The 22102-nt window shown below is 38.6% G+C and overlaps 1 protein-coding gene across 1 annotated transcript in view; it reads left to right on the top strand.

Moving 5' to 3' along the window:
* The window catches only part of LOC139721053 (high affinity cAMP-specific and IBMX-insensitive 3',5'-cyclic phosphodiesterase 8B-like), an 89147-nt gene that overhangs the window by 16032 nt on the left and 51013 nt on the right, over window positions 1-22102 (top strand). Inside the window, exons 2-3 of the mRNA XM_071632383.1 lie at window positions 5200-5256; window positions 6786-6976. Coding sequence (XP_071488484.1) covers window positions 5200-5256; window positions 6786-6976 — 248 coding nt within the window. The remainder of the gene's footprint in view (window positions 1-5199; window positions 5257-6785; window positions 6977-22102) is intronic.

Genomic DNA, 22102 nt, shown 5'->3' with positions numbered 1-22102 from the left:
GCCACCATCCAACCTCATTCTTCACTGAATCATACTTCTTCTTTTTTTTTTTTTTGAGGCATGCCGCATCAAGAAATATTCTCTACAGAAATACACAACCTCCATGAGTATGATGCTGGTGTGGTATTGTGTTGCTGTCCGTTAAGTATGTTCTTCCTGATGTAAAATCTGCCATCAGGTTGGATTGAGCCATTTGTTTATCTACAGGACCAATTTCGCCCTCCTCATGCTCAAAACATATCAGTTGTCGAGTTATGACGCCTGTTGCTTATGTGTTGATGTACGGTATGTTGTTGTTTTTTCACGGTTTTTCGTTGATGACGTCTTTCCCCATGACCTTCTTGATCCCTTTCTTCTCTCCTATTGGAGATCTGCTCAGTGGAAGGGATGAAATTTCAGTGGGTTTGACCCAGGCCAACCCCTCTCCTCCACTGACTGCAAGCCAGGAAGTAGTCTGGTATTCAGTCGTCACGTAGCAACATATTCAGTCATCATACCAAAGTCATATCCACTTTCTTATTGAAGCCACATCGAATTCACAATGCAGCTGTGCAACAGAGAGTGACTTCATCACAGAATGATTGCTTGATGATCCCCCAGTGGTCTGTCATATATCGAGATAACAAATGGATGTGCCCTGAACCGAGGCTATAGTACAGAGACGGTTCTCATTCATTGCAAATAATCTGCAGTCAATTTTTCAAGTCACCATAGGCAACAGAACCTAACCCTATAGTATATGGTGTATATTTTGATATAATGCATGCTTTCTTTCGCTTGTTTGGTAATGCATGAAGCAAGTCCAAATTTTGCAGATAAAATCTGGATCCGCATGAAAGACCACTGAAAGCCACCTCTGCGGAGAAACTGAAACAAAATCTGGACAAGGCAGGGGGAAATCCCCGTATCATTGGCCACCTCCCCCCCCCCCATAGATATTGAATGTGATGCGGTCAAGCATGTCTGATGGAGTGAAGCTTGCCAAGTGAGAAGGAAGCAAGAGATGATGGTCATGCCATTTACAGACTGATAATGCAAACATGGCCACTGAATGATGCTCGTTAAGTCATTTGGCAGCATTGATGCCAAAGCAGTGCATGTGTACATGTATTGTTGGAAGCACAAATGCCGTCACAATGGAACTGCCAACCCCATTCTTGCCACCTACAGTTTGGTCCGTTTCAGCTGGTTTAATCTTAGAATGGATGGTCATCTTTTTCTTTATGAGAAAGATGTTCAGGGAATTCCTTCTGAGGTCACCTGAGACAAACATCCGGGAGAAACACACAGTAGGCGTTTTCACATCAGCCCAATAAAAATCCAAGATCAAGATATTTACCAATTTCCCAAGTCAGAAAATAGCGCGCTATTTCGAAACATCGGGCTGACGTGAAAACGCCTAATGATACTCGTCCTGCTTGAGTCAGACTTGCATCATGTGTGATATTACTATTTATGTCTATAACAACGTATTGCACACAAGTGAACAAGTGCATGTCAATGTTCAGCCCTTAAAGGCAAATACAGAATCTCAAATGTTTAGTTTGTCAACATCCTCGTGTCAATAACTACACTGTGATACTACCGTAAAACCAGAAATATTCGAGTCATGAAATTTTCACGAAATGGAGCTGATGGCCTTTTTCCCAGCATGTAATTTTCAGAGAATTGCCACTGGCATTCCATACTGTAGTATAGACAAGAACTTTTTTGCGCACATTTCAATGTTACGAATCTTGTCTCCTCATGAAATTCACAAATATTGTCTCCTTATGAAATTCACAAATATTTCTGGTTTTAGAGTAGCTCATACATGTATTCTAAGAACATGTGCTGTGCTGGGTTAGACAGATCCTCATTTTGCAAATGTCTGGTGTTAATATGAAAAAATTCAGAATAAGAAATAAATCCTTGTTTTTAATTGCTGTATACAGATATGTGTAAATGTACAAACTTCTGTGCAGTTCCTTGTTTTTACCCACGCCGATGTAATCGGCAGGGGGTTATGTAAAGGGTTCCGTATGTTTGTTTGTTTGTTTGTTTGTTTTTTTGTTTGTTTGTTTGTTTGTTTGTTTGTTTGTATGTTTGTTTGTTTGTTTGTTTGTGTACAAGATAACAAGAGAACGGGTAAACGGATTTGCACGAAATGTTCAGGGAATGTTTGGATAATGACAGGAAAGAATCGATTAGATTTTGGTGATAATCGGTTGACCCTTGCAAATTCTGTGTGACCTTGAAGTTTTGACCCCATGGTATAGTGACCACTCCGAACATTTTCCGTTTCTTTGCGATTTTCCGCTACCATACAAATATGGCGCGCCATTTGATCAATAATGCCGATTAACTGTTCATCGCCGAAAAACACTGTTTATCGGCGATAAACACTGAAAAAAACACTGTTTATCGGCGATAAACAGTGTTTATCGAACGAAAAACACTGTTTATCAAGTGATAAACAGTGTTTATCGAGAAAAACTATGTTTATCGACCAAGTGATAAACAGTGTTTATCGAGGAAAAACTATGTTTATCGATCGACCGATAAACAGAGTTTTTTGTGATAAACACTGTTTATCGACCGCCGATAAACGGTGATTATCGAGAAAAATTCAGTTTATCAGTTGATAAAGGTGTGATAAACAGAGCTTCATCTTGATAAACAGAGTTTATCGCTCGATAAACAGAGTTTATCGCTCGATAAAGTGTTTATCGCCGATAAACAGTGTTGTTGGTCGATCGGCGCGCCATATACAAAAGCGTATCTCCCAAACGATCCGACTTCGCTGCATGCAACTCTGTTCGTAAGACGATCCAACTTCGCTGCTCAACACCATTCGTAAGAATTTCGAAATTTACGTTTATTTGAGGAACTATGTCCTTCTTGATTTATGAAAGTTCGGGGTTCGCTCTCCGTCGTCACAAACTGTCCCGTATTTGGTGATTTTTCAAATTAACATTGATTCTTTTTTTGTTTGTTTGTTGGAGGAGCATTCCTCAATCATGAAATAATTTTGCTCGGTCCCAGTCACACTGCACGATATGCGCACTCATTGTCAATGCGTGTTCAAGGCCGGTGAAACTGCATCGCGCTCTACCCTGTTGGCGCAAAATTGCATCGCGGACGTTGCGGCGCTCGTTGGTGACCGAATACTGGTGCAGTATATATTTGCATTCAACCCTTGCATTGAATAATTGCCGTAGGGGGGTAATTGCCCAGGGGGTACGTAAATTTTGTTTTTCTTTTTACCCACGCCGATGAAAATCGGCAGGGGGTTATGTAAAGGGTTCCGTATGTTTGTTTGTTTGTTTGTTTGGTTTTTTTGTTTGTTTTTTTGTTTGTGTACAAGATAACAAGAGAACGGGTAAACGGATTTGCACGAAATGTTATGGAGATGTTTGGATAATGGCAGGAAAGAATCGATTAGATTTTGGTGATAATCGGTTGACCCTTGCAAATTCTGTGTGACCTTGAAGTTTTGACCCCATGGTATAGTGACCACTCCGAAAATTTCCCGTTTCTCACTTTGCGATTTTCCGCTACCATACGAAAACATAAACTCCCAAACGATCCGACTTCGCTGCTCAAATGTTCGTAAGAATTCCGAAATTTACGTTTAGGCCTATTTGAGGGACTATGTCCTTCTAGATTTATGAAAGTTCGTTCTCCGTCATCACAAACTGGCCCGTATTTTGATGATTTTTCAAATTAACATTGATTGTTTTTTTCGTTGGAGGAGCATTTGCTCGGTCGCAGTCACACTGCACGATATGCGTGCTCAATGTCAATGCGTGTGCAAGGCCGCTGAAAATGCATCGCGCTCTACACTGTTGGTGCAAAATTGCATCGGGGACGTTGCGGCGCTCGTTGGTGGCCGAATACTGGTGCAGTAGACATTTGCATTCAACCCTTGCATTGAATAATTCCCGTAGACACTAATCATAGGGGTAATTGCCTAGGGGGTACGTAAATTTTGTTTTTCTTTTGCGCTTTTGTGGATACAATCGTACCATCAAAGATCGTACACTCATACGACCTTTGATATCATCACACTCTCGGCTTGCTATAATCAAAATATCCCGCAAGAAAACGGCGTATTTCTCGATTTTTAGCGCTTTTTCCGCGACTTAATTCGCGCGCGCATGGAAAAGTTCCGATTCTGCACTTTTGACTGTGGAATTTGGGATTTTCGATGGATTTTTGGAGGAGACTTGAGGACTTTCCTGTACGTGAATGAGTGTTAATACCGTATGTGTAATGATGTGATTTGCGTGTGATGTGACCGTAGAACCAAAGATCGTACACTTCAGTGTACGATCTTTGGTAGAACTCACTGGCTGGTGATAAAGCACACTGGCAATTAAGTGGCCGAATTCTGGTAGATGACCGAATGCACATTATGTTTACCCCGACTTTGTACTTAGGCGTGGGTCTGCCGCCTTTGACGGCCCCTCTCTAGTTATGACTATGTTTGTATGAAATGTAGGACAAAGGTTGCACAAAGGATCTTGATAGAATGATTGATACTCTTTGCATTTTCTGAATGTGCACCCTAGAATGGTAGAATGCAGTGCTATGGGTAGAAAATTCTGCTATGGACATGTGGAATTTGTGTGAACATCTTTATTGTTTGCAAAATTTGAAAATATCACAGTGATTTGTATAATACTGTACAAACCATATATGCAGTGATGTTTTTCTTTTCTTGAAGTCACCTGGTATAAATACAAATTTAATAACTCACAGAAAATATTTCATGTGAGAGAGATGCAACTTGCTTCTCATTCTGTCACTGTGGCTTGCAATTGCAAGTTCAACTACTGTAGAAGGGGTTATTTTCGCGCTCAGCAGGGTAAGAAGAGTTGTGCATTTTTTTAATTTCGCAGAATCAAGACATCAACTACTGGAACATAAGGCAAGCAAAAATATTTATGTGTTTTTATTTTCACGCTAGTTTCTGATTGCACAAAATTTGGGAAAATTTCAGCACTGCGAAAATTTCCACTTTTACAGCATTCACAAATTTTAAAGCAGTCTGTTGAAGTCCTGATTCGTGACAATATCATGCATGCAAAGTATATGGTGTAAACAGTCCTAGTGCAGCCCTTTGCCTTTGTGAGCATCAGTATGGTTTCCAGGTTATCACTGGTCTTGATCACCTTTTTTCATATTTTTTTTTTTTCTTTTCTCGCTATCTTGCAGGGGTCAGCCAATCAGGTATCCCTTGGCCCCATGAGGCTGTCACATCCAACCATGCAGGTAAGTGCCAGTCAATTGTTAGATTCACACGATGTTTCATAATCAAGATTAACTAACAGTTTTACACTTTGATGATTAGCTGGTAGTTTAGCCCCATGTAGATGCACTCGAAAGTTAGCAGTTACCATGCATTTGTACATTTAACATGACGATCTTGAAACTTAATTTTCATCAAGACTTTGATAGCAATTCACTCGATTGTAGTGTTTGTGATAAGTCAAGGAAATCATGTGTCATATTTACTGGTAGAAGGAAGTATGTTCAGGTATAGAGTGCATCTGCTCTCATCAAGGCAGTATTCACTGCACCTAAATACTCCCATTCATACCATACTTGATGGAGAATCAGGAAGGTTACACCATGCGTCATAACTGCTCATAGCTGCTCAAGAAAAACCAAACAAATTGGAGCATAAATGAAAGAAAGATATTATTCAGAGGGGTGAAGGTTCAGATGTGCGTTTCTTCACTTTGTCTCCCTCTACAAATTAAATTTGTAGAGGGAGACAAAGTGAAGAAACGCACATCTGAATTGGAGCATGTTGTACTGATGACATGAGCAACTTATTGAATGATTTACGGTTCGTTTCAGTGAGCATGTTTTTTGTTTTGTTTTGTTTTGTTTTTGTTTTTGTTTTGCATGGTAGGAAGGGTAAGGAGTTTCATAAACTTGTGCTTGTTCCAGCAATTGGTGTTTACAGTGGTAGCAAGAGGAGGTCCATAGAAGTTGCTCCAGGAATCAAAATGGAAGAAGTGGAACCTTTAGAAGATTTTATAATTGCTTCATTTGTAGCTGTATTTTGATGAATTATGTCTCATCTAGTACATACCTCCTTGATTGTAACAAACTCTCCGTATTCTACACCATTGTTCAGGACAACATATCACTGTTTGGGTGACAAAACCTCGTATCTCAAAAATATCAAATGTTCAGGAAGTGAAAAAACATGGCAGCCTACTAAGCACTATTATAACAAAAGGGATTGCCTTTCCTTTGACATGCCATGGTGGCTTCATTTTGGGGGTAAGACAGCTACAATTTGGATAGGATGTCATTTGACTGATTATCTGACAACTGATTGTTGAAAGGTGATTTTCACCAATATTTGAGATACAGGGTCATGTTAGCCTAGCAACAATATGATTTGTTTTTTTTTGTTTGTTTGTTTTATGTGCAAGCTCTATGTCCCCTCTCCAATGGCTCTCAACTGCATGCATGAGAAGGTATAGACTACATGTACCTACTAATCTATCATGCAAACATGTGCTATTAAATTGCATCAAGTGACATATTTTACAGTGTCAACCCAATGAAAGATAGCACAAATGTCATTTTCTGGAGTCAGTAGGAATTTTTGAGATGAAAAATTAAAGAGTTGGTTTACTGGTAGATTGGAGAATTCCTCATCATAAGATACCAAAACCAAAATCCTTGCCTGTTGGTGCCCTTTTAGCAGAGGGTTGCTCAAACTTGCCTCGCAACTGTTCCTCGACGATGTTAGAGGTTACCACTCTCCTGTTGTCTTCCAGATCATGCTGGTATTTGCCAAAGAGGACGCCCAGAGTGATGGCTTCTGGTGGGCGGCAGACAAGGGGGGCTACAAGTGCAACATCGTGCGGAACCAGCCGGACGCGTTGCAGTGCTTCCTGGAGAAGCAACACGATGTCATCATCATCGACCATCGAAGCTCCAAGGGATTTGATGCCATCGAACTGTGCAGGTGCGTCCGTCCCATTTGAATTGCTTGGTCCCACCCCTGACTCACAAAATCCCAGAAACCACATTTCTTTTGTTTCAGTGTTGTATCTCTTTATTATAATTTTTACTGTTCACTACTATATACACCATATATTTTACAAGGTATCTATTTTCATGAATCACTACTTGGGTGCTATTCACAAAATTTAACAGCACAGGAAGATATTTGTGACCTGCTACAACAATAGGATCCGAAAGTCAGGGGAGGACAATTTTCTGAAAGTGACATGATATTATTCCCGTACTCTTCCACTTTAATTTCATATATAACACGACTCATAAAAGTACTTGGTTGTGGAAATATTGATGATTTTATTAGCGCATTTTGAGTGGTTTAGGAAATCAGCTCTTCGAGAAAACCCCCTTCAAAGTTTTCCTTCCGACGCTATCATGATCCAGGGGAGGCAAGACAGTTTTCACCGCTTGACAATGGAAGGAATGCTCCTAGCAACCTCCGCGATGTTCATTCAAGCTTAGCGCCAGTGGTCTACGCATGACCAATCAGTAACCAGGATGCCACGCACTGACCAATAAGATCGCTCCCTAGGGGCGGAGTCTAGCTGCAGCGCTAAATCTAATTCTTTGGACATGTTTCTGTTCCGTTGAAAGTTGGAAAATCATGGCCCAGAAAAATACTGTTATCTTGCCTTTCCTTCGATCATTTAGCTTCGAAATTTCGGCAGATGATAGATGATACATTGCACTACAAAATTATGCCAAAAACAGAAATCCTATTGTTTTGACCGATTTTGATGATCTGACCTCAAACTTGATTTTCTCAGCTCAGCTGTCAGCGACTTTAGGATCCTTTTGTTGTAACGGATTACATTTAATCTAATCCCAACATGAATGCAACATGCACGCATTTGAGTCTCTGGAGCAGTGAAATTGAGATGAGCTATTACACAGAGTGATGACAAGATGATAGTATACAAATAATGACTGCTATGAGGGGCACAGTTACAATTATGGGCCCAAGGTGACGTGAAAACCGTAACCATGCCCGAAGGAAAGCTGAGGGCATGGTTATGGTTTTCACATCACCGAGGGCCTACATAATTTTAACTGTGCCCTGAATATCTATCAGTCATTATTTGTTTTATATACCGAAAATACAGATTCCGAAATATAGATACCGAAAATATAGATTCTAGTCTCTTTTACAGCACTCGTAATCAATGCTGATCAACAGCGCGGCGGTCGTATCATTGGTCCGTGCGTACATGAGTGATCATCTATGTGTACAGTGTACGGGGTTGCGACTGTCTCCAAGCCAGTTTGCTAGTCTCTTTTACAGCACGCTGATTGAAAGTGCGGCGGTTGTGTCATTGGTGCGTACGCGTTATGAGCGATCTTTGTGTACGGGGTCTCGACTGTCTCCAAACCTATTAACTAACTGTGCCCGGGCCCGGTCACAGTAACTCAAAAATAGGGCACAGCTATTTTCATGACTCCCCTTTTAGCCAATCAGATGAGAGGATTCTCGAAATGAGGTATATAATACAATCTGCAGCAAGATTTCCCCCAAGGATTGAATGGATCAATGTGCTATTCCCTCGGAATGCCAGCATTTGGTGAGGCACCAAGTTTTGGGTTACGTGTTTTATAAAATGTGTTAAGAATGTAGCCAATCAGAAGCACTGAAATTAATCATGTGTCTTATATTTTTTGCTGATGCACAGGAGTGCAAAAAGGGTGCAGGAAAAAGGCACAACTGCATCGTGGGGGGGGGGGGGATGTTCACAGTGTTGTGTAACTTGCACTCTACTGGGACTCCTGCATGTTGCACTGTCATTGTGAATACCGAGAGTGCACTGCATCTCCACTAACACACTCGACCCCGTGAATTATTTGCGTATAGTATAACCTTCACTCCCTTGCACTATGGAAAGAGGCTGCACAGAGTGTAATGCACAATTGTTCGTATTGTTCATAAAACATTCACCTCGTACTTTAGCATCCAGGATGGGTACCTGTATGTTATTGCTGCGGCTAATTAAATTGCAACTTTAATAAGTAATATTGTAAAATGAATGTGGCACCCAAGAAAAAGCATCATAGCACTGCCCAATACCATAGACAGTTTTCACTCTACTCGCTTCATAGTATCATTGTGGATACTCAACATCTTACAGTTTCCTGTAGGTGTGTTGGATGGATGCAATTTTATGCAAGTTTATACATTTATTACATGTAGCTCATTTTTCATCGTTTGCCCTGACATTGTTGATTTTGGTGAAACTTTTCTCTCTTTGCCTTTTTCCGCTCGATCCTGTTTCACTGTCATGTAAGGATTGAGGCTGACTAGTCTAAAATAAAAGTCTTTATTTAGATCACTTATTACTGCAATCAGAGGACATACAATCTTGTAGTGCATCAAGGAGAGTATTTATAGCTTTGTGTCCATTGCAATACAGATACACACTTCAAGCGTGCAGCTTCAGTATTCACAACACTGTCAGAGTACTGATAGTGTATGGATACACAGGGTTTCTGTGCAAGATAGCAGTGTGCATGTATGCACTCATATAGAATTTATATGAGTAAGGTTTTGAAATAACACAATAATATTGAAAAAAAAACCTTTCCAGTAATACAATTACTTTAAATGAATAGTTTTATACATGTATGCTTATATATTGTTGTAATACATTGGTCATTTGCTTTACTTGAAATTGTATGAAAACCAAAAATGTGATATTGGAAATAAAATTTGATTTGAAATGAACTGAAAAAAAGGAAAATGATATTAGTAAAACACATCAGTAAAGTTTGAGAAAAGTTGGACAATTCATTCAAAAGTTATACGTTTGTAAAGTTTTGAAAGTACAGCCATTGCTGAATGAGAAACTCATGAACTCAGTCAGTATAAAGAAAGAGAATTTCTCACAATTTCATTTTTGTTTTAAATTAAAAGTACACATTCCCGCAACTTGTTTCTGAAATACATTGTAGTTCACAATATTATTCTTCTTCCTGCTGTCTGAGAGAGGTGCATGAAAGTCAAGTGTTCATAATGCTGGAAAAGTGAAATATGTTGAATTATTTTTATATTCTCTTTATGTCATCCATACATGACATTACAATGTATTGCAGTCTTCTCATCTTGCGATGGCTGCCTCAAAATCAACTTTTGAACTGATCATCCAATTTTTCATATTCTGGGCTTATGTGTTGTGTTGATATTGCTGCATTCCCTCAACTCACTAATACATAACTATATTAACTACAATTTGACATCCACAAGAAGGGGATTTTTGTCCTAGTTAAATTAACTCTTTGTCTATACTCAAGACTATTGTGTGATGGAAGAAACAACCTGGACTAAAGAAAAAAAAATGTTTATCTGGATTTAATGACTATTGATGGCTGCTGAATTCTCAATTATCAAGTTTAAACTAACTCCTACACACAGTTTGTGCACTCTGAGTGCCGCAAAATGGAGGGGGGGGGGGAATGGTTATAATGTGCATGTATGCAAATTTCTATAGTGTGTCTTGGAGCAGGGAGGTGGAAAACTTTCCACCTCCCTGCTTGGAAAGTTCTGGCAGTAAATCTTCGAATGAAAATATTCTTGTTGTTGCCAACTGTGATTGGTTTTGATTAATGGCAAATTGTCTTTTATGACATTTTCATTATATTCACTCATTTAGACTGAAAATTTATCTTATTTTTTTTTTTGGTAACATCAGCGTGCAAGACTACATCTGGCCAATATCAAGTGACTGCATTATCTGATCTGTAGGCAGATGGCATGCTCTGCAAGTTGAGATGCAGGTCTTGCTGAGTGTTTAATGAGAAGCTCTGTTTTGGGGGAAAAGAGAAAAAAATGTGGCTGATACATAATCTGCTCATTATTGATGATAAATTGCTCACGAAGGCAACAGGGAGATGGAGAAGTGACTTTCTTCAAGGTAGTAATGGTGACTCAACATATGAAAAAGTGGATTTTCATGTGAAACTGTCATATATTCATTTTATGGTAGTTGATTTGCAGATAAAATATTGTAACGTGAACTTCTTTGTTGATAACTCCATTAGAAATGGATTAGTTGGGTGATTTTTTTTTTAACAAGTACAGAGCTAGTAACTAGAATCAGAGCTAAGAAGACAAAAGAAAAGGTGTTTATATGCTTTATTATATTTTCTGATGTTTTTATGCATGATAGAGATTATACATTGCATGTTATCCCCATGGATTGGACTTTGGATGGCAATGGGGAAAGAGACAGCTTGGGAGGTTTCTGACTAGGCTGTTTGGGAGGCAGAGAAGCTAACCACAATATTATCAACTCTGAACTGACTCAGAGACCCCTTCTAATTGCACAATATTGCAACATCAGAAATCTTGATGTTTGTCCTTTCTATACATACCGCAGAGAAAATCATGAAAGTTACATTCACAAGGTTTTGTCACTGTAATACACATACTGTACATGCGTAATTAGCTCTGCGGAGTGCCGTTATACAAATAATACACAGCTGAGAGTGCGTTTACGCAGTTGAGATGCAGCATCATGGCTGTAAACCTGTGCATTATTTGTTTCATGAACTAGGTGTATGAAGTATGATATCAGCTGGTTAAACTCGGTGTAATACCGTGTTTCAACACAATGGGGCCCCTCTCCGCTGTGCAGACAACCATGTGAATCAAAATAATTCGGGTTCGTGTCACGAGTACAACTACCATGCACAGAGCAATCTATAACCTGCAATAGGATAACACGCCGTGCAGTTATCCTTTCTTGCTACTCACTTTTTGCATGCCTGTGCATGCAAAAGTTGGAAAATATAGAGTGCACTCTTGACTTATCTCCGCGCTTCTGATTGGCTACATTCTTGAACCCATTTTATATGCAATTAATACCCTGTTCTGAGAGACTTTACCTGAACATTCTGGTAGAGATGAAACACAAGGTAACATTCTACAGATGGTATTCACAACATGGAGTGACAATGTGTGCACAATGTGTTGCTGAAAGACCTTCCCGAGGTGTGTTAATTGTAACCTCAACATCCCTGCCTAGCTCATTACAGATATGAAGGAAGTTTGTATGTAAGATTCTTCGTTCAGCTACATATATGTCAGATTGATATTGCACCCATAGGTAGTGGTCTCTCAATTATTTGCATGTGCACCACTGTGTGAAATAGTATTATGTTATAATTTGTTTTGTAGAGTGCATTATGTAAAGAATTTCGTAATAGCCTATGATACGTACATAATATTCTGTGCATAATGCTGTGATAATCATTATTATAGTATACTGGGCATACGATGTACGTAACAATGTACCCTTGATCTTGATCAAACAACGGTATGCTACAAATGCGTATGTGCATGTGTATATAGTACAGGTATGCATTACAATTTAAATGTTTTTTAAAGCAGAATCAAAGATGTTGTTTGCATTACGGTTTCTTTGTTAAGATACATCTACCATGTGAACACATTTTTTTTTCTTCATTATTTAAGGATAGAATGATTTTGTAATTATCAGTATTAAAAGAAAGTATAAATCATAAAATCAGCAACATTGGTTAAGTCCTTGGATACACCTATACATTTGGCACTAATTTGTAAAGCAACATCATATTGCATATTGCTGAATATTTCACTCATCCCTTATGATATGAGATAGTGTAGAAATTCTCACATACAGAGACACGGAAGCTGTTCTCTGAAACGCATGCTGCAATACATCACACATATATCTGTCACGCAATTCCTACGTAGTGCACGAATTGAAGACAAGTCTGAATGCGTACAATGGTATTTCAGCCAAAATAAGATTTGCATCTGGCCTTGCCAACAAATTTGACCCCCCCCCCCAAAAAAAAGAAGAAAATATGAAATCAGTGAGCAATTTAGGATAATTCACACCCTGTGGTCTTCCCGCACTGCTTGAATATTTTTGTGAGAATGTACGCTGCTAGAAAAGAACTATTATGGAAGAGAGTCACAGAGTCTAGACGCAGCCAGAGATGTGATTATCGAGGGTGTTGTGTAGGTTGACGGGAGAGAAGATGCATCCCATAATTGTATTTGCAGGTGGTCGATTCATCTCCATCAGGTAGTAATTGGCGTGCACCATCTTTGACCTTTGTTTCCAGTTATTCCAGATCCGCAGACGAATTCTCTTCTCTATCAGCTGGATGCCGGCATGATTTAGGAGAACAAGTAGTATCTGAGAAGTTCTAAGGAAGAAGAATTTTTAAAAAATATTTCATTATGACTGTCCCTGCAAGTGGTATCCGGTGGCAGACTTTGAACATTTTTAGTGATTATACTAGGCATCTTTGAAATCATCAAACAAATGTTTTCTTCTTTGTTACTTTTGTTTTTTTGTTTTTTTACTGGCAAACTCTTAAGATTACAACCCTTCTATATACTGTCTGTGGAGAAATAAATTACTGAATTTTTTTTGGAGATTGACATTGCTTATTTTGACACACACAGTACAAGCTCATTTATGCAAATGAACTTGTTTTGTTACTGGGGCTGGTTGCAATATTTTTACATTTAAGTTTGTGTCGATACAGCTGACATGTGTTGTGATTGTGTTTCATACAAACGAAAATTCCCTTTTTATGGCCTCTGCCCTAAATGATGCTGGAGGAATACCGTAAAGTTCCGTGTATAAGACGCACTATTTTTTCGTCGGAAAACGTTGAAAATCGGGGGTGCGTCGTATACACGGGTACAGTCGAATCACGGAAAAAAAATCTGTCATGTACACCCAATTTTATAAGGCCAACTTGGGGCCATGTATGCCCATCGACGTTTGGAAGGTAAGCAATCACTAAAACTTGCGGATAAAAGAGCGATCTTTCAATCTGGACACACACAAAAGCTGCAAATACGAGATAAACTTACATCGGCCTTGTGCAGTAACGATGTATCAATCTGGCCATAGACAACAGCTGTAACAGCACTGCTGTACATGCTACCAATGTCAGTCTACCAAGCTACCAACAGCCAACCTAGTAGCTGGAATACGCGATGTACAGGTATCATTACTAAATTACCGATACCGTAAAACTTATCAATGTGCTAGTATCAATATGGCCATAGACAAAAGCTGTAAAATACGGAGTAGGATCGACACTATGTCACCGTAAATATGAACGATGTGTGAAGCATGCATGCATATCCATGTCGTTCGTTTGCTCTTTATTTCACGAGTGCGAAGCCAGCTAGGATACCATAGCTACACTGTAGCTAGCTAGCTAGCTAGCATGCAAGCCTTTGGCAAAGGCAGCAGCTGCAGAGAGGCTTTTGCAATGGACTCGCGTGCACACAGCGATCGGATCGAAGCGCGCTTGCCCGTTGCGCGCTGTGTGTGCAAGTCCATTGCTCTCTGTGAGCGTGTGCTGAAATTATAGCGAGCTGCCTTTTGCAAAAGGCTAGCACTGTGCATACAAGCATGGTACAAGAGACACACATGTTACTGGTAACAGTGCATGAGTGTAATTACCGTACGCACCGTACGTCTTGCCGTATGATCCCTCTGCTACACTTGTTGATGTTTTTCTTATTTTTCGTAATGAACCTTCCAGTCTGACATGTGTCAATAAGCGAGACACCCTCTGCTATGTATGACAGCAAAGATCGTACTGTACACTCATGAGTACGATATGCATGACACATGTACCATGATTGAAAGGCGAAACAATAGCAAGTGAGTACCGAGACAAGTCTCGCATTTTGCGTCTTCCATATTTTGTTGATGTCCGATGAATACCGTTAAAAGAAAATATAAAAGGAAACGAAAAATAGAGCAAATACATGCTGCATTCTAGGGAAATTTTGAGCTGAAATAATATGTATGACACACGCAATATTTGCGTGGACATTTTCGTGTTTTTTTTTTTTTTTAAATTTTAGGTCCGAAATTAGGGGTGCGTCTTATACACGGGTGCGTCTTATACACGGAACTTTATGGTAATGTTACTGTAAAACGAGGAATGTTTGCATGCTTTTTGATTTTACGAATTTCACAAGAGCCAGGATTTGCAAAATTAAAATGCACGTGAAAGTTCTTGTCTACACTATATGCATTGAATGTTAGAGGCAACTTGCAAAACTTTCATGCAGTGAAAAAGGCCGTTGGCTCCAATTCGCGAAAATTTCATGCTGCGAAAAAAAATCATGTTTTACAGTATTCAGATTGTCCATCTGTCTGTCCCACATTTCGTTTCCTCCTTTCGTTGAGAACCCTGTCTTTTAACTTAGAATATGTTATATCTAACCCCAGATGAGACCTTCGAATGTAAAAAAGGTTCCTTGACATTTGCTCCTGCGATGAATTCTCCCATGAAATATCTGCATGCTCAGTCAAACATGAATTCTACCCACGAATATAACCCTAAGCCTAATCCTACCAAGGTAATCCTCACATGGAACTGACACCTAAAACTCTCTCACAGCCCTAACCCTGATGAGTCCTTGGAGAAAATAAGACCGGGGCAAAATAATGTTACAGGAGCAAGTGTCGCGTCACCGTAGAAAAGAATACCCCCCACCTGAAAAACAAAATAAAACAAGACACACCATTAAATAATACCCTTTATGGCATGATCGTGGTAGTGTCTGCACCTGCGTTTGTATTTTGCTTCGTGTGTCAAGTGGTACTCGGCACCTCATTCATCTATTGTGAGATGAATAATTCATTCTCCTGCCAGATCACTCACACGGCTCTTTTATCTCATTGGCGTCCGATCATACGCAGCCATGCAGTCATGAGCAATGGATTCTATATCTCCAGTTACCACTTCAAAAGTTGATGCTGTTTGTGGCTAATTGTTTTTCTCTGAGATCAGCAGGTTTTTTGCTAGGTATGACTTGGCCCTTTGCTAGTGACACATTCTTTAGCCGTCTTCTAAACGCAATTCTGCAGTGGCAGTGTGAGAAATGTTCACTCTTGAAAACAGCCACTTTTTACTTCAGGAAAACATCATGAAGTGGTGACCTTCATTATTGTAATGCTTGTTCAAGTTACAGGTCTAATATGACATCTTTGAGATACTGGGCAAGTGTATGAATTAGTGCCTATTGTGCAGAGCACAAGGGAACAATGAATTTGATTCTCTGTTCTGTTACATAATCTGTAGTGAGATAGGTTTGATTTTAATTCAGTACAATGCTTCAGTGTGGTTTCTAGAAATATAAAAACTTAATGAAGCATTCAAGCAATACCTTAAAACTAGTGATAATAATAATACCAATTTCTTTTGCCATGAATTTACCATGAATTGCCAGAAACTGTCATTTTTGCATTTATTTTTTGCTTTTATTTATGGCATAACAGAAAGCAAATTTCTACCTGACTCAAATGTGACAGTTATGTATACTGTAAAACCAGAAATATTTGCGGCATGAAATTTTTACCAATTTGAGCCGACAGTCTTTTTCGCGCATGTAATTTTCGCGAATTGCCACTGGCATTCAGTGCGTTATAAATGTAGACAGAAACTTTCATGTGTATTTTGATTTCAGGAATCTTGGTTCTTGGGAAATTTGCAAAATTAAAATGCTTATGAAAATTTCTTGTTTTACAGTACATACACTGTAACAAGGCCTGTCAGTTCCGCAAATGAACTTCGCATGTTGAGAATTACAAGCCATGCAACTTGAGCTGTGTGCGTATTAAAGTCGCGTATTAAAGTCTTGTATTGCATTTCTCGCAAACATGTTTCTATTAAGTCATAAATGTTTAGCCAGTTGCATTCTGGAGGCATTTTCAAGTCCAGTTTTACTAGATGGTGGGAATGTGCCTGTAATCTGAAAAATGGCTAGGCCCCAAAAAACATGTTTAATGAGGCAGAGCTTAGCTTAACCTTCATTCACTTCCACTGATAAACAGTGAACAGTGCTCTGTGGATGTGTATTAAGACCAGAAATATTCTTGGCATGAAATTTTCACAAATTGCCACTGGCATTGATGATACATTGTGTAGACAAGAACTTTCGCTGCATTTTAATTTGCGTGAATCTTAATTGACTCCTTGCAAAATTCGCGAAAATTTCCAGTTTTATAGTACAGGGCTCGACAATGGCGGTAGAATTGATATTGGGCCACCAATTTTTCAAAAAGCATTAATCTTTTGAAGGCCCAATTGGGCAACTGAGATTCTGTTTTAATATAGATACTAGTAGCTATTTTTCCTCTTATTTAGCTCCACAACACTTCATTTGGGGCCACCAACATTACGATTAAACTGATTTTAGTGGCCCAAAAGGGCCACCAGAGAAAGTACTGTAAAACGAGAAATGTTCGCGTGCATTTTAATTTCGCGAATTTCGCGAGCGCCAAGATTCATGAAATTAAAATGCACGCAAATTTTTTTATCTACACTATATGCATTGAACGCAAGAGGCAATTCGCGAAAATTTTTTGCCACGAAAAAGGCCATCGGCTCCAATTCGCGAAAATTTCGTGCCGCGAATATATCATGTTTTACAGTAGTGAATGTCAAGTTTGACATACGTATTACGTTATATATATTATGTGTGTGTGTGTGTCTGTGTGTGTGTCTGTGTGTGTGTGTGTGTGTCTGTGTGTGATATGTCGTGTACACAACGATGTAGAATGTATGTGCTCTTGCATGCATGTGTACGGAGATATGCATATTTGATGAACAGGCCATTGAGTTTGCGGCACAGCTGTTGGAGAGCATGACACTTGCAGTATGCAGTTGCTTGGGAGACTTGATCATTTGTGTGTATTCACACTCCATAAAACTATTAACCATGAGTAAAAATGTCTTTCAGGAAACCTGTGACTGGAAAGGAGGCACTAGCTGCTTTCTCACACAGGAGGTATAATTTTTTGCATCGTGACACAAAAAGCAGTTTTACTTGCCACAGTTCACACATGTCACCCCCTCCCCTCCACCCCTGAAAAAAACCCCATATATATTGTATGATTATATATATATATATATATATATATATATATATATATATCACTAGGCTGCATTAAAATGAAAGGCTTTGAATCTTCAGTTGACTGGTTTAATATGCCTGGGCATAATGTGCTGCGCGGGGCATACACTTGTATCATCACAAGAAATTAACCGACCCCCACCCCCCCCCCCCCCCCAAAAAAAAAAAAAAAATGAGATGGATTGATCTTTTATTGTGATGTGCAATGCAGGAGTTCACTTTTTTTTTTTCTATCATGTGTCTACACACAAGAATTAACTGTTTCTGCATTGTGTTGCTAAAATCAGTTTGTGAAAAACAGTTAAATTCGGATGCGTGTGAATGCGGCTAGGTGTAATCTGAATGCAGACACTGCCTCGTAAAATGGACATTTTTAGCATCGATGGTGTTTCACGTGACGGGACGGAAAGGCCTCCAATGATGTATTTTTTCTTCGCAGGGCTCTTGGAGTGCCATCACCGGCTAGAATGTGACAATTTTGGGACATTTTCAAACACTGCACATGCTTCTATTCATAGCAGTGTGTACATGCCTCTCTGTGGTTACGTGTTTGCAATTCAAACAGTAATGGGGTTGCACCATTAGCATACTTTTAATAGCAGCTGACATTTCCTACATGTAGTTGCACACATGAACTGATATATTAAAAAAATAATGTAAGTGATCCTCAGCATCAAAATAACTGAGAGGACTATGTGAGTTGCTCCAACAGCTTTTTTATTTGTAAACAGACAAGATATGTGTGCTGTCGCCCAAAACTTAAGTATCCCCTCTGGTTTTTTGTATTTTACGAAATATCTCATTTTGTCAATGATATAAAATTGTGTTTCTAATATAAGATATAATTTGCATCATGCACATTATCAACTTTCATGACTTAGGAGCTGTGAATCTGTTATTTGCAATTATTCATATTACTGGTTTCAAATGGTGTGGACACTTAATATGAAGGATGATTTTGCTTTGTTTTGATCAAATGGGGAAAATTGACTCCTGCCCATGGATTACTGCATTGAAAAGATTGTCTTTCCGACTTCAAGACTTTTCACTTGGTGAAAATGGTAAATTTCAAGACTGTTTTGGATAGTAGCTAAAAAGTTGTACAGCGGTTCTGGAACAGGTGAAAACAAGGGGAAATATTGCAATCTGGCTGGCTTGGTTTGGGTTCACTTTTACTGAGGAGGTTTGGAGAGAATGGAATCAGAACTGTCTTATTTCCTTTGCTAAAGGTTTGATGCCACCACTCGAAAAGATTTGAAGCATGTGCCAAAATGGATATGCCGTGCAGATAGGAAGACAATTGGCTTGTGTCTCATTGCAAAATCACCAGCCACTTTCTAAGGAAGATATGTCTTTGTGATGGTAATTACTTTTCACTATCCCTACTTATAAAAGATAGGTCATATATTATAATGGTAAAGACACAGGGATGCGCGAATAGAAATTGTGTAAAAATAAAATGATGAAATAAAAAATGAAAATTACTCGACTGGGCATTCCTGGGCACCAGTCTGATATATCTATCAATTAAGAATTATACTTGAAGATTATTCCATATAAGTTTTATAAGTAGGAATTAAGCGGAAAAATAATAAAACTGGCTTTCTAGGATGGTACAATTTTAAACACTTTCCCATGATACAGCTCTGATTTTGTAATACACATTTGTACAATTTCTGGACGGGATTGACTTTTGTTTGATATGCTTTATCATTAAATGAGATTTCATTTCATTTAATGAATAAGCAAGCAAAATATTGCCAACAGTAAGTCAAAGTTCAAAATTAATCTTCAGATCGCTCGGCAAGACAGCGGCATCAAACATTGATCGTCAAAGGCACAAATGCACCTGTGGAATCCTTTTGTACATCAATAGAAAACTGACAACTTTTTGAATAATTACAGCCAGTTGGAACTCCAACTCTTAAACCTCCTTGCTTTCACAAACAGCTGTAGTACATTTGCTTTGCTGTCTCATGTGGAAAACAGTGGTATGTTGATTTGTTTGTTTGTTACCTTCCAATGCATTTTATATGTTTAAGTACCTGCCTTACTTATAGGTGGATGTGTGATGACACTAGTTTCGTGGAACCCGTCCCTGGCTTGGCAGGGTTACAGATTGACGCAAGCCAGGTTATACAGTGTAGCTAAATAATAACCGGTAGCCAGTAATACTCCCAGACAGCTTATAAAATGACATTGTAGTACGGTCTTGGCCTAACCTACCCTCACTATTTACAGGACAGAGATCTTTCCGCAGAACCTGCTTCAGAATGTCTCAACAGCAATATGATAGGCTTTTTAGGTTACATCAGGATAGATAATGTCCAATCAATAGATCATCAATACTGTTTTTGTTTCTTTTCATTTTGTTTTTGCTGAAAATCTACATACACACTTTACACAGGTTGATGCCTTTATAGTTCCTATCATGCATCAATACTCTTTAGATGTTGTGTGTGTGTGTTTGTGTGTGTTAGTTACTGTGGAGGCTTAAAGGGTACGCAAACCCAAAGAGCAATGTGGATTGTGTGGAAAGCAGTAACATTAGTAGAACACATTAGTGAAAGTTTGAGAAAAATTGGGCAATCGATGCAAAAGTTATGAATTTATAAAGTTTTAGTGTTGGAACTGCTGGGTAAGGAGACTACTGGAGGTTATGACGTATGAGTGGACTACAATGTAGAGAAAATATAAAGGGAATTCAATAAAAATTCATTTTTCATGAAAATTACACATTCCATCAACTTGATACTGACATATGTTAGGGGGTTGCACTTACATATATTCCCGCTGCTTTCTGAAGGCGGTTAGTCAAGTACTCTTTCATTTTGCTAGAAAAGTGAATTTTTGTGTAATTGCTTTTATATTTTCTTTATATTGTTGTCCACTCTTACGTCATAACCTCTTGTAGTCTCCTCATCCAGTGGTTTCAACACCAAAACTTTAAAAATTCATAACTTTTGCATCAATTGTCCGATTTTCCTCAAACTTTCACTGATGTGTTCTACTAATATTAATGCTTTTAATCAATCCACATTGCTCTTTGGGTTTGCGTTCCCTTTAAGTTACATCCAGATGCTAAAGCCTACAGGTAATTTTGGTTGTCTGTGCATGTTTTGCTTTGATGAACAGATTAGAATGTTTATGACAAAGGCGCATACACATGGCATAGGCAGCAAATCATACAAATACAAACAAAACAAAGCATACAAACAAATGCTGAAGAAATTTGGGAAGAAATAAAGGTGGACCTGCAATTCTATGAACTTTGGTACCCACTTTCAAAAGGCATGAATAGTTTAAGACATACTGTAGTCACAAATTCTCTTGATTCATTTGGCATGTATGTGTGACAGTCATGAACTATTATTTAAAAGCAGCCAATAAAGAAGGTATACTTTGTAATTGCCTCTTTTCAGCAAATTCTTTCACATGAACTGATACAAGCTTTTTATTATGCAGAGTTGTAATGTGTTATATAATATCATGATATGACATAAAACAATCTTGGATGATATTCTCTATGTTGGAAAGAACTAGAAAGTAATTGTGAAAAACCAAATGCATAAAATGTATAAGCTGTCATTTTCGCGAGGGTTTAACTTTCACGAATTTCACTAATTATTTTTGGACTACGAATTTAATAACACATGAAAATACTGCTATGCGCAAGGATGATATTGCACTTACAATAGCCTTGTTGTCAATTCGCAAAACAGCATCTTAATACAAAAATGTCAGTGACCTCCTCATTTGTTGAGATATCTGTATGCAAAAATACAGCTTTAATACAGTAAATGATTCCTGGCAAATTCTCAAACCAGTAAACCCCCATCCCCAATATATGTGACATCTTATAAATCTGGCATTACATGTTTGCTGTAACATTCTTTATGACAGTCACCATCAAAATCCTGTATCATGGTTGGTTACCTGAGAAGTTTTAAGTTTCTAAAGACTGATGCATTACACAACTACAACTCCCATATGAGGAAGAGTAACCTATTGATTGCAAGTTGTAACAAAACTTGCAAATGCCTTGGTAATTATAATGCTGCAGTTTGTGTGTAACTTTGTCATTATTCAACATATTGCAATTTTTCTTTCTTATCAATATTGCCTTGGTTGTATAAGTAG

This window comes from Diadema antillarum, unplaced genomic scaffold (assembly GCF_040938485.1).
Source record: "Diadema antillarum isolate AM-2024a unplaced genomic scaffold, OU_Dant_1.0 scf00000137, whole genome shotgun sequence".
Lineage (NCBI taxonomy): Eukaryota > Metazoa > Echinodermata > Echinoidea > Diadematoida > Diadematidae > Diadema > Diadema antillarum.
This window is presented reverse-complemented; position numbering and strand designations above follow the sequence as displayed.